The sequence below is a fragment of the Nicotiana attenuata genome, unplaced genomic scaffold (assembly GCF_001879085.1).
Source record: "Nicotiana attenuata strain UT unplaced genomic scaffold, NIATTr2, whole genome shotgun sequence".
Classification (NCBI taxonomy): domain Eukaryota; kingdom Viridiplantae; phylum Streptophyta; class Magnoliopsida; order Solanales; family Solanaceae; genus Nicotiana; species Nicotiana attenuata.
The window spans coordinates 39,018-53,368 of record NW_017673063.1 but is presented as its reverse complement, the minus strand read 5'-3'; the positions used below and the strand labels follow the sequence as shown (position 1 = coordinate 53,368).

Here is a 14,351-nt window from a genome sequence, read left to right as displayed (position 1 = left end):
TATTCAAGATCATCCTAGGGTTTATTATCTTCAACTACGATTTACCCTTTCATCTATATTGATTGATTTGCTTAAAAAGTATCAAACAGAAAATCTTTCCAAACCCTTGGTAAAGACAGTAAAATATTTCAAGGTTATTGCCACAGACCACCCTCACTTTTTTCTTTTTAAAATTTTAATTGTTTTACATAGATGACGAACCTCATTGAAGTTCATTTTTGTTACTTATAACTTGGTGTTCACGTAAATCATTTCAAAGTTTAACTTCTACATATTTACAGATTATGCAAGATTCAAGTGAAAATCACAAACAATAGCAACAATAATGACAGATAACATCATTAACAACTCATTAAAGTTCGGTAAGCCTCCAAGATTATTACTACTTGTTGGTGAAAACATCTTGGAAAATAAATTGTAAGTTACGATCTCTTTTCTACCATTCTCAGATTCCATATTCTCTACTTAAGAGGCAACAATAATTAGCCAACTAATTGAGGTTCAGCAAAATGTGAAAACGCCATTGAAGAGTTAATAAGATAATTACAAGTCACAAACCCCCTTTTCACAATAATCGGATCCCATATATGGATAACAGATTAATAAAGTCTTCCTATGAGGTTGCAGAAATAGAGTCTGAATCCAGAATCTAAAGTCATTGGATTCAAAATGATTATCATGATCATACAAATGTATATATCTATGTACATATAGTTCGAACAGAAAGTAATGAACTCGAACTGCTATCTATGTACATATAGTTCGAACAGAAAGCAATGAACTCGAACTGCTGAAGCCGCTCTAAATCTACATCTATTGTAGAATTGTAGACATAACGATTAAAGCATCACACCTAAATGGTATGTCTAGCCATCACCAATGACTGAATCTGCTCCAATCATCTAGCAACTTAGTGTCCATTTCCATAAACCACTAGTTGTGAATCCAGCAATTTAGAAACATGACTTGTTGAAGAGACTCATCCACATGTTTCCTCTTCCCTGCTTCTTCACCTTGATTACTACTACTACTACTTCCAAATGGCAATCTTGCATTTTCTACCTCCCTACTATAAATAATGGAAGAATTTGCGTTTCGACAAAATGGTCGAATCCGAGATGTATACTTAGACGAATGATCAATTTTTCCCTCAATCATAGCTATACTAGCTGCCATACAAACTCGACTTAGATAACTCATACTGTTTGCTATTTTTCCCCCCTGACCAAGATTGAAATTATATTAATTGAGTAGATAAGATTTGTGCGCGGGTACTGCAGCTATATAGGAATTAATGGATCTGTATCAGTTGGCGTAGAGCAGCGGTTTTGGAGACAAAAGAAACTCATAAAGTAAGTGGTAACCATAGTTTCAAGAATTTCTAGTGGCTCATTTATGTAACGTTTTAGTCTGCACTTGTACTTGCTGCATGGATATTATCTTAGCCATTAAGCTGGGGGAATGTATCAGCAATTTTGTCTTCTACAGTACTCTAGAAAAACAAAAAACAAATATACGATGAAATTCATTTTATATATATGTAGTTAATATATAGTCTAGAGAGAGATTAGGATTAAGCCTAACCTATGTGTTCTACTAAGAAATCGATTCAATTCATTTTAATTATATAGTTAAATTAATAGGAAGATTATGAGCGGGAAGTACACAAATAGCCATTTTTAGAGCTGCTCTTTAGGGATTAATCAGTACTTATTTTGAACTGGAAAACTAAAATTCAAGACACACTGACTAATTCTAAATAGCAGTCCAATAGAATCGCTACCTGATGTCATTTCTACATATTATGATAGGGTTCAACAATAACATGAGATCCAAACACATAAATACTTCGGAATTGTGATTTCTTGATAAGTAAAATGTCTTTCGGAGGACATTTAAAATCTGATTAATAAGCCCTTCTTATTTCATATTTTTTCTCCAAGAGCAATTACCAATTGCACTTGTGGCAAGGATAGCTGTGTAATTTGATGAAAGACTTTACAGCAAGCTTGGCTTTAAAGGGGACAAGGTCCCCATTCGTCTTAAATTTGCCCACAGAATTTAGTAGCATCATAAATTTTGCTTGAGGCATGAGCTTAAATACACTGAATCAGCATAATTTAGCGCTTTCCCAATTTAATAATCTAGACCAGCCACTTACTTTTTTATTCGACATACACCAACCAATTTATTGTTTTGCGTTCTAAGACTCCGCGTCTGCTTATTTGTCCAAATTCTGGTAGGGGGGGGGGGGNGGGGGGGGGTGGAGATAGAGAATTTAGAGAGGCTTTTCTTTGTTTTGAAAGTGTTCTCTACAACTATCAAATTACTTGTTCTACCTATCTTATTCTTCATATTACTACTTTCACTTCTTTATATTATCAACGTACAGAAATTAAGCTCTTAAATTATATAAACTAAACACTGCAATGCAATTTAATCGATTATAACATGTTATCACCTATTTTCCAAATTATCATACTAGAAGTTATGGTGCATTATGTTATTGCAAGCCAACATGGCCTTAATGTTTTCTTTTTCCTAAATGTATTTCAAATGAAAACTTCCAAATCTTTGGTCGCCTCACTGATTCATTTTTCTCAAACATATCTTTAGTTTCTTCTCCTCGTTTCATGAGTGAGAATCATATGCCTTTTGTCATCTGAAAATTTACCAAGGTGATAAAAGAAAGGTGCATTAGCAGTATAATACGTTGTAATTGGATATGTTATTAGGAATATAACAAAACGAAAGACCAAGAAAAGAAAGGGTGGGGGCAACTCGAGGAAGACAGCACAGGGCAAAGGCCCAAAGCAAGGAACAAGACCGTATATCTAAAAAATGTGGGGATAATTTGGATAAATCAGAAAATCAAGGTCCATTGAACTGAAAAGTCCCCCCTTTCTTAAAGGAATCAAATATATATACAGTTTTGTTGCAATGCCAAGCCACTGTGAATGGACATTGAAATTCTCTCTTGCGAATGTTATACTAATTTAATTAGTATCAAACACCAATAATCTCTCTTATAACAACCAATTACACACAACAATAAGACTGGTACCTTTTCCAGCCAAAGCTACAGATCTCAAAACAACACCTGCAATTCATACAGAATCCACCCCTTCAACTTGCTGCCGAGCTAGGTATCTCTCTCTTCTTTCCTTCTACAAAGCACAAATAAGGAGGATAAAACAGGATTATGAAACAAGGAAGAGTGGGAAAAAGGAATTACTCCACAAGATTAGTTATGTAAGTTGAAATAGTAGCTAACCCATTCATCTATGACAAGCCCTTCACCGATAATCTTAGGACCTGTGTCTTCTGCAGGCTTCTTGCGAGCCTCAAGAGCAGCATCTGCTTCCGCCAACTGGCGCTTCAGTTTCTCGAAAGCCTTCACATGACAAAATGAACAAAGACTTAAAAGTGACCTTTCTCTACCTTATTTTCCACCCACAACCCCACAATAACGGATGCTTTTTTTTTTTTTAAATAGAAATGACAGCAATGATGTTGGCTACTTGGCTATAATCTAAACTTACCGGACTAGGACGTTCCACATCGAGAAAGATAACCCGCAGAATTTGCTCTACAGCTACTTGATCCTTTTGCTCATCAAACTAAAAAGAACATTGTGCGATGATTAGAGTAAATTTGAATAGGTCTCCCCTAGAAAACTATGCAGTTCACAACATAATTAAAAATGCATCTTTCATGGATGGAAACATCTTTGCTGAAGTGCCATGACAATGCAGTTTATCACACAGTTAAGTTTGGTGGTATAATTCACCACATTATCGTTGAAAAGAATACCTGGGGCAGAACCCAATTTTCTTTTAGATTAATCAGAAGTATGCCGTATCCATTAAAAATGATAATGAAACCCCCCCCCCCCCCCCAAAACCAAACCAACAGAAAAAAGCAACGTGAAAGGTCCAAATATACCCATGTACTATGAGAAAAGGTTGAAATATATACTTTGTTGAAACATACCCCTGTCGTTATACTATTGGTTCAAATATACCCTCTTCCGTTAAGTTTGTCCAAGGTGAACATCCAATCCTACGTGACACTGACATTTGATGAGGTAGATGCCGCGTGGCATGCCACCTCAGCTCCCCTAACCCATTTTACCCTTCCCTTCTATTTTTTTTCCACCACTAAAATTTCCTTCCCCTCCACCACCATTGCCATCATTACCGCCACCATGAACAATATTTTATATCAAAGTTTAGTCTTTTATTTATGTTTGTTTCTCCACTCATCGCTCGCATTGGATTCAATACAATCTGAAGCTTCTCGAATTTCAGGTGAAGTTCTCTTCCTCGAGAAACTAGATAATCTCTTTATGTACTACTAGTGTGCGTGATATTGGGGATGACGAATTAAAGTATATTTTTGCAAACCCAGGTGCTCAAAGCATTTACAGATGGGCAACATTTTGTCTCATACTGTTCAAATACGCCGATTTGGTCTAAGTTGACTAGCTGGAAATTCAATATTGTTCATGGTGGCAATGGTAGTGGAGGAAACAAAATTTTAGTGATGGAAAGACAAATAGAGGGGAGGGGTAAAATGGATTAGGAGTGCTGAGGTGGCATGATATGTGGCATCCACCTCATCAAATATCAGTGCCACATAGGATTGAATGTCCACCTTGGACAAACTTAACGGAGAGGGACATATTTGAACCAATAGCATTACGGCAAGGGTATATTTGGAGCCAAAGTATAACGAAGGGTATATTTAAAACTTTTCTCATAGTACCGGGGTATATTTGGACCTTTTCCGAAAAAACAATTGATTGGAGTATAGGACAAACTAGAAATTAGTCTCTTTTATCACAGAAACTAAAAGTGCTGACGCACATGCTAAAAAGGAGAGTTGCTAGCAGAGAAGTAATCTACTAACCAGCTCAGGTACATAGTCCATAGGTCCTTTCACCTTGAGGCTCATGATCTTGAACTTCACCTTGCTCTTCTGGTCCATTGGTTTTTCATTATTTTCCGGATGCTCTACAAACTTGAATACTACAATACTGACACAAAGTCAGAATGAAATACTTGCAAACATAATTATTTAATTGAAAAGCGACAATTATATCTTGCATACAAGGGCGTTCACGAGAAGAATGTGAAAGGACATAAACTAAGGATGACGAATATTACCAGTTGCAATGATGCTCTCACCAGGGGCGAGAATTGCTCCAGGAGGACGCATGAAACAGCTTTTTGGTGCAGTTGTTTGAAACTAGTGCACCGTAGGCAAACAGCACCAACCATGTAAACAGAACAGTGCATATAAAAAAATTTCAAGACATATTCTCAAAAAAAGTTTCAAACTGAAGTAAACAAAAGGATGGGGGCTAAGAGAGAGTGAGGTGCCCATGTATTGAAAAGATACAGGAAATCATGAGTACCTTGAAAGCTACGTGAGACTTGCTAGAGTTTTTTATCTTGATAGCACTTCGAACTTGTTTACCAGGTTCATCTGGCAAAACAAAAGAGGCATCACTTAAAATGAGAAATGCGTGCAAAAGGAACATAAGCAAGGGAAACTTTAACTGGACTATTCAGAGCTGAAGACTTCCAGGAGAAACATAAGTAATCTTTTCGGAGAAGTCAGAAATGCATATATATCTTCGACAGGCGACAACATGTGATATTCCAACATGATAGAAGTAGAGAATAAATGAAACACGGTAATGCTCAGATGCAGTCTCTAACAAAAGATCCAAATGCATAAAACAACTAAACTAGCCACCAACTTGCAAAGCCATGAAATCAGACACAAATGGTTTAAAGACCTCCAACCAGAACCCCGACAAACCTTAAAGATTACTCGAATAAATTATCGCATTCAACAAGTCATAAGCCTGAAACCAAGCTACATCAAGAGAAGAGATGCAGTAAATGAAAATAATATTCCGTAGTTAAAGATCACTTTTCTCAGTTACAACTATTTCCACACTGATCATTTGCATATCTCCCGATATGGACTTTTAATGCACCTGCTTTTCACTGACGATCTACTAGAGTTTGTTTGATCCAATTTACTCTACATCAAATTAACCCAGTCCCTTAATTAACTTGTAGAGGTAGCTTTTTCTTCTACTCCCTTACTGGCTTCACATTAGACATTAAATTGTGTGCGTGCAGCGGGGGAAATTTTTCATAAAAAATGAGTTTCTGGTGTTTGGTTACCTTGAAATGTGGAATGCTTTTCACAAGAAAACATTTTCCGCCAAAAGGGTAACTTATCGACGGAACTCAGTCTTTTACAAAATTCTAATTCTTACTCCATATTTTATCCAAACTTAGACCTTGTTTTCAAACTTCCACACACAAAATTATCATCAAAACAAAATTCTCATGCTGTATCTTACAACTGCATAATTACGACATGTCGCCAACTTTCAAAATCAAACCAAACACTAAAAAGTGATCCAGAAAATGATTTCTTAAGGTAAAATAATTTCCGTGAAGATATCCTCTGTGGAGAACGTTTTCTTCTATATCAAAAGAAACCCTAAGTCTCTCTGAGCATTTCCCGTGCAAAACATTTTCCTCCATACTAAGCGCACCAGGAATCATAAAACATTAGCATGTCCCGATACAGGCTTGAATCGATGGGTCAGCAAAGCACTGTTGTTTGTTCCAATAACAAAAGATGCTTGAAAAAAATTCTTTGTGAAAAATTTTTCTTCTCTACTGAAAGCAACTCTAACTTTCCGTGAAAGCATTTTCCATGGAATACATTTTTCTTCATACCAACACATGGGGGATAAAAGCTAGCATGTCTCAATCAACGATGTTGAATCCCCTTCGTTGAATTGTTACACTGTGCAAATAGGATAAAACTTAATTTTTTCGATTTATATGTAAACTTGGTCTATATATAAACTGTTGAATCTCCTTAACAAGGATTCATATCTTAAGTGTGACATTTTCGCGCTTAGGAATCCATTTAAAAAATAAAATTAAAAAAACAAAAAACACTAACTACTTAGGAACTTGACCAAAAATCTAAACAATTTATTGCAATGGTGAGACTACATGATCTATACTATCATAATCATATAACTGCATCACTAAGCCCCTACTCAAATATTTATGAAGCCAATCGATGATGAACGTCTTAGCTATAGCCGTTGGTTCTACCAAACAAAGCTAATTTTAACAAAGTGGATCCACAAACACTAATTTCAACCGTAGATCAAGCTATTTGAAATTACAGACAATTCAAGCGAAAAAAAAAAACGAAGGCGACGGAATAGAGACTTACAAGGAAAATAGAGCTTATTGGAAGGATCAAGTTTCAAACGACGTCGCGCAGGAAGCAGAGACCTCGCTACTGAAGAAACGGAGCTGGAACTGTTGGTACGAGGAATCGATCCATCATCCAGAGAATTGCTTCCGAGAGATTGATTCTGTTGAGTGCGGTAATGATGAGTAGTAGTATTATGCGAAGATGAACGCGAAGTGGTCGTCGTTGACGTTGACTGTGCGTTTCGAAAAGGGAGCTTGAACAGTCCCCAAACTTTACCGTCCTTCTCGTCGGCGATCGCCATCTAACGCCAGAAACTGAGCAACTTCGCCGGAAAATCTGAGGTTCAGTACGACGACGTCGTCGTGTTTCGCTCCTTTCTTGAGAGCGCGTTGAAATTACCTTTTCAGAAGACTAGGGAGTTGAAAATTCGGAAATGCAACGGGATAGTTGGAAATTTGGGGGCTTTTATATGTAGTTCTGTATTTATTAAGTGCTGGATTTTATTCTGTTATTTATGCACCACTTGAAACTGAATAGTATCCCTCTTCGTTTACTTTTGTTTCATTCCTATTTTTGTCGTTAGTAAATAATCTCAAATTTTTTTATTATTATTAATGGAGCTTCAAATTTAAATGGATGAATTTCATGTGTTCAAATTCTTTTATTAAAAATATTCAAATTTATTCTTTAACTTTTGATAATAATTTAAAATTACCCTAAGCTCTTTATTAGTCAATGACAAAAGTAAGACTTCTTTTTAACGATGAAAGTAACATCATAATAAAAGTTAAATGGAGGGCAAATTTGCTTATTAAAACAGTAAATTTAATTTGTTTACATTAGATTAATAGAGTTAAATTTGCACTTAAAATATTATTTTTTGAAAATATTTAGTCGAATATAAGTTAATTAAAGAAAAAAAGTTAAATGGAAGAAGTACCATATCGCAAGTATTATTGATCAAGTATTTATTTGAGGAGTTTCACTAAGGAAAGTGAATATACGAACTAATTAGGAAAAGAATGACATGCCATTGGGAATAAATGGACTAGTTAGAACTCTTCACTGTTGATTGCACATAAAATTACTAAAATAAAATAGTGGACGGTGGAAGTGGGTACAGGAAACGGTAACGGATGACAATCTTAATAGAGAAGAGTATATAACATGAATTTAAAAAAGATCTTTGGCAATAAAATGTGAAATGTCCAATTTATCATTTGTTAGAGATCAAACAAACTTTTAGTTTTTATTGCTTATACTCCAATTGAATTTCGACATATTTTCATAATCTGTATTCCTTTTCTTTTCCTCTTCTCTTTAAATAAATTTCCCTCTTATCTTCTAATTACGCTAATTTAAAATTTAAATCATGGGGTCTGTTGTTGAACCACCTTTTGTTCTTTAGGGCTTGATTGACGGGAGCAAAAAGATACGACGTCGTCCATTAGGGGTCTTTGCCACGTGAGACTGGCGAGCATATTAAAACAATTGCCTCTTTTAGTTTATACTAGTATCTATGAACGTGCGTTGCACGTTAATAATGGCACGTGATGATTTAAACATTTATTTATATGAAGGAACAACAAAATTTAATTACTGAGAAAATTTTTATAGATCACAATAGCAACAATCATCTAAATGCCGAAAAATATTATTACATAATTATCATAATACGTGAATTTAAAATAAAAGGACATTATCAAATCTTACACAAATGATAAATTTTATCCTGTTAGTTAGAAAAATTATATATTATAGTTTGAAAGTTATTAATGTGATGGTATCTTAACGAACACTTCTTTGTGGACAATATTTTTTTGTGTATGTTTTCTCCTAATGCGCTCGTTGCTCTGCCTTAACCAGAACTCTTGTTGTCGATCTTGATATCCCTCTTGAAAGTGCAGCATACAGTTGTTCGTGCAAGAAAATATATTATGGTAAATATAGTCCAATATTTAGGATGTTTGTCCTTGCGCTTTATTTATATATTTACAAAACATAAATATACTAAAAATTATTTTCACACAAATTTAAAAGGATATTCCTTAGTTTCGAAAGACGAAAGTTGAATTCAGGGATAAGAATATACTTAGAAACATATTAACCAATATCAAATTTTTTGCATGTATGACGTTATTGTCAAAACTTCTATATACCATCTGTGTACTATTACATAAGCTACTCGGCGTATCTAAGTTTTTCAGTAGCATAACAGACATATTTTTCTTCAAAATTAACATATATACAATGAAGATCAATTTTCACTTAGTCTATTATATATACGGTGACAGTAATATACGTAAGAAATAAGAAACTTGACAACAAACGTGTATGGTTGAAGGTCATTTGGTTTTAAAGTATTTAAGTATTCTTCTTGGTAGAAATTATTGGTATCATTTTCTACTGAATCAAAAACTGAAAAACATTTTGTTTTTACTATAAAATTTTACAATCAACATTTTATTTAGTTGATCAACATATTCATTTCTAGCTAAGATATCTTTTTAATTCAATTATGCATTTTGCACAAATTATATTTTAATCTAATGATAAAAATATTTCTCATATTAAATGCACTATTATTACCATTGGGATTGATAACCAAGTGTTTAAGAAGAACCAAATCATCTTTTATTGGATGCTCTTCTTCGTTTCCGACACGAAGCACGGAGACACTGAATATTGGATCTATTCTTACTTTATATTTCTTGTAAGTTGAATCTTTTTCGTTTGAGGCCAGAAGTATAACTTTGGCAATCTAGCTTTTACAGTCTCTGCTTTTGTCGATTTTGGAACTACTGGTAGTACCTGACAGAAATCGTCTCCCAAACAATTAATTTTTCAGCAAACGATTCATTCATATCCAACATATCTCTAGAACTCCGGTCAATGCCGTTTGACACTTAGCCATAAGTGTTTCATCCCATATTATCAATTTTGCTTTCCTTATAAATTTATCACCATTGCTCTGCTTTGGTCTATTTGTGATGGTTATATAAGTTGTTTGAAGAGGTATATCAAATCTAAAATAATTGGTCTCACAATAAAATCGTTGTGGGTACACCACTTGCTATTTTTGCTAATAGTGTCATGCCTGTTGATATGATATTTGCAAGTAATGCATGACATACAAATATTATTTCATTTCCGCCAGAGGCATCTACAAAGAATAATCGCGTTATACCAGAGTCGACTCTTTATAATATAGTCTTGAAAACGTATTCTTGTTTAAGATTTAGCTTTGATTGTGCTTCCTCATACACTTGCATATAGTATTTTGATTCTTAATGATATACTAACCTTTTTACTTTGTGTTTAACGCTCTTTTTTATGGAATAAAGTTATGTACCCTAAGATCTTTTTTAACTTGAATAAGAATTTTACTCATATGATGAATTTAAAAAAGTAATTGAATTGGATTCTCATGCTAAATAATTAATTAAAAGATTTAATTATTTGATTTTAACATAAAAATAATTTATTCTATGTTGATTCAGATCTTAATATTAGTTCATCTCTTGTTTTGATTATTTAATCTTAATTATAATTTTATCCACTATAAATTTTATTTTCAAAGAGTAAAAGATTGATATGACATTTCACTTTTAGATCTTTATGTTTGTAGAATCATTAGTTTTATTGACTCTCACCAACCAGTTTTTTTCTCTTTCTCACACATTTATATTCTTAAATATTTTCTTAGTTGTTGTTCAATAATTGAGTATTTTTCAATATTACATGAAAAATTAATTAAAAAATATTATTTGAGTAGGAAAATAGTTCAAATATAATATAAAAATATATTATCGTGGGGGTATTTTTTTTCTTCTCAATTTTAAATCTTTATGCATTCTATTTAATATTACTTTTATTTTTTCTTCGTATGGGATATTATGTAGTGGTAATGTATTACCAATTCGGAGGATTCCTATGAAATTAATTTTATTAAACTTTCCTACATATTTTTAATAAGAATTTAATAGACAAGATTTTATTAATTTTATATATTAAAAATTAACATAGAACATATTGTAGTTCAAAAAATAGGTTGTTGCAGTTATGTCCTTTCCCTATGAGTTCTTCCGGTTAACAAATATAGAATTATAAATAAGTTTGGACACAAAATTTGTTCCTCTATCATGTTGGAACCAAATTGTAAAAATTATCACGTGGATAAGTAAATGGATCAAATTCATTGTTAGATTTCACTCACGAAAATAACGATAAGTCCTTTTGCATTTAATTTGAAGCTAGCGTGAGTAGTAACCTAAAACTAATAGGATTATAAGGCTAATATCTAGAATTCCGGTTATGTCCTTTTATTATGAGTTATTATGCTTAATATTATAAGGTTATTTTTGTAAACCGACATTGTATTCATGCTTTTATAATAATATAGAATATAGATATTAGGTTAAATTTTTTATTTTGGTTTTGACGCATGGAAATTTTGACTTTGAAGGACGAGAACACTTTCTTTTGTTAAGTGGATGTCACTATTAGTGATAGGTCAAGGAAGTTTCCTTAATTATAACTTTATAAGTGGATTGATTAATTAAAGTTTATGCCCTATAAGAAACATGTTTAATAGCTTTAAACACAAGAAAAATTGTGTAAATTACCATTTATATTTACTTAAATATTTTATTTAGTTAATACTCCACTAATTAAAATAGTAATAGTAGATCTAAAAAGGTAAGTGGATTAAGTGATTCATCTTAGGCAGTGGATTAAGTAAGTGGATTGTCATTAGGCTTCCAACTTATTTATTTGTGTTGTTCTCTCCCAATATGTTTGACTTTTTCTCTGTCATATATTCAAATTAAGTTGGCTTATTACAATGTATACCTTTACCATATTGATATGGGAATAATGCCTCGTATAATTTTAAACATTTAAATTTGGCTTTGGCGAAAAAACATGTTGGTTTGAATTCTGTAAATTCCTTAAATTAATCATCAATAAACGAAAGCGGATAAATTAGAATGGGTGGGATTCTTCAGTCCAAGAAGAAAAGAATGTCACCTATTCAAAATTTAGCTGCCTAGACCTATACAAATGCCAGTTTGATCATTGGTTATGTATAGGCCAAAATTACCTAGTTATATTTGAGCCACGTCTACAGTAAGAGAGTCTTCGAAGGTTGCCACGTGTCATCAATATAATTTCGACAAAAGACGAATACAAGGTCGAAGTGACCTGACAAAGGACGAAGGCTAGGTCGAGAAGTCAACAGAGATCAAGGTCGAGGACGAGTACTTTCCTTAACGGAACAGTAACAACTAGTTTTGGGCCATTGAATGTTAATTATTGTTACGTATTCATTTCTATTTTTACGGACTTTGTGACATTCTGTCATGGCACTAATTAAATAATTTTTTTGGATATTAATATTGGCTAAGATTAACCTTTGCTTAAACCTAGATATAAATTTTGGGCCAAACAGGTTATACCTGTTTCTTCTTTCATATATATATTTTTAATGATCATTCCAAATGACTTGTTCAATGATTCCCAACAGTTGTGAGTGCATACAGACTTACGGTTATCTTTTGAATTTCAGGAGCTAAAGAGTTTCTCATGTCTATTTCTTGGGGAAGTCTTGTCAAATAACCTAGCTTTCTTTTCTTCTTTTCCTGGGGTGAAAATTGAGCTGCATATGTGGATGCTTCTTCTGATAATATTAGGCTACTGGTTGGTCCAGCGCACCATATAACACTAGGCCCAAATCTCATAAGTCTATTTCCTTTCAGTTCTGTCCTTTGAATCTGTTAGGTTTTACTTTTAATGATGAAAAATAATATATTTGCTTTTGGTGTAGGGACTCAAGATAATCAACCAAGATCGAAGTGCATAATGAAAAACAATCAAAGCTGAAGAGAGACATCAATCAAAGATTGATTGAAGCATTCAAAAGGAAAAGAAGCACTGAGAATCCGGCAAGAAAATCAATCAGAGATTGCTTGAAGAGTTAAAAAGGAAAAGAAGCATTGAAGATGGAAGGACCCAGATCTAAGGAGCAAATCCGGCGCTATCAAAACTTAAAGATGGAAAGCTGTCAAAGTCCACACATCAAGGGAGAGTAACGGGAATTAACCTTATTCTTGAAAAAAATTTAATTTCTTTCCAAGGATCAAATCTCTTGGGTTGGCAAATCTCCTCAGTAACGGTCTCCTACAAAGTATTTATACGCAACCTTAGGACTTAGAGATATATACTTTGATTAAACCAATTACCCTTTCTTTGTTCTACTGCAAATATGTATTGTAGCTCTACTAGATCTGTTGTGTAACAAGTTAGAGAAGAAAGAGAGAGAAATACTGGTGAAGCATAGTATCAAGAAATGACGAGTGACATAGAAACTAAGTCGTTGGTGTAAACTACACCATTCACTTTGTACTCAAGAAACCCAATCACTGAAAGAGAACTCCCTTGCAATCCAAAGAAGACTGGACTAGGATTCACATTGAATCAAAACCAGTATAAAAACTCCGGTGTCTTTAATTCCTGAACTTTACTTCTGCATTTTAATTCTGCACCTCTTAATATCTCGCTATTACAATTTACATTTACATCTAGTCGACTAATTGAAAAACTAGTCAACTTATAACAATTAATTTTAAAAAATAAGCACTTCATCCCCCCCTCCCTCTTGTACTTTCAATTAGTATCAGAGCGAGGCTCACACTTTTCTTTTGCTTAACAGCTTGTGAGAAAAGATCATGGCTAATCAAGTTATTGTCGAAACACTCTTCCAAGAAGGAACATCGCAAGTGAGGCCACCATATTTTAATGGACAATATTTCTCTCACTGGAAAGTGCGTATGGAAATATACGCAAAGTCTTATGATGTCAAAGTCTGGCGAGTTATCAAAAAGGGGAACGACCCTCCGCCGGCTGCTGCTTGTTGCTCCCAAACGCACATGCAAGTATACGTGGTCGACAAGTAATATAGGATTGTAAGTCCAGATATCGTACCTACAGGGACTTGTGATTAACTATCAACTAAATTAAACCAAACAATTAGTCTATTCAAGCGAATCCTAACGTATGAATATTTAACTAAAATTAATCTAGAG

The 14,351-nt window shown here is 33.6% G+C and overlaps 1 protein-coding gene across 1 annotated transcript; it reads right to left on the bottom strand.

Annotated features, from left to right (window-relative positions):
* Positions 1-2,833: 2,833 nt before the first annotated feature.
* LOC109215346 (vesicle-associated protein 4-2-like) lies at positions 2,834-7,739 on the bottom strand. The gene is made up of 7 exons (XM_019379389.1): positions 7,285-7,739; positions 5,420-5,490; positions 5,169-5,250; positions 4,912-5,030; positions 3,543-3,620; positions 3,275-3,394; positions 2,834-3,167 (listed from the first exon to the last, which is right to left on the bottom strand). The coding sequence occupies exons 1-7, from the start codon at positions 7,568-7,570 to the stop codon at positions 3,108-3,110; spliced, it is 816 nt and encodes a 271-aa protein (XP_019234934.1). The 5' UTR covers positions 7,571-7,739; the 3' UTR covers positions 2,834-3,107.
* Between the last annotated feature and the right edge of the window lie 6,612 nt (positions 7,740-14,351).

What these genes read in the sequence shown, in the direction of transcription:
- LOC109215346 (XM_019379389.1), bottom strand. Translation starts at nt 7,570, where the DNA reads ATGGCGATCGCCGACGAGAAGGACGGTAAAGTTTGGGGACTGTTCAAG. An exon ending in CAATAAGCTCTATTTTCCTT is followed by an intron (nt 5,491 to 7,284) that starts GTAAGTCTCTAT and finishes TTGTTTTGCCAG; the next exon opens with ATGAACCTGGTAAACAAGTT. An exon ending in AGTCTCACGTAGCTTTCAAG is followed by an intron (nt 5,251 to 5,419) that starts GTACTCATGATT and finishes ACGGTGCACTAG; the next exon opens with TTTCAAACAACTGCACCAAA.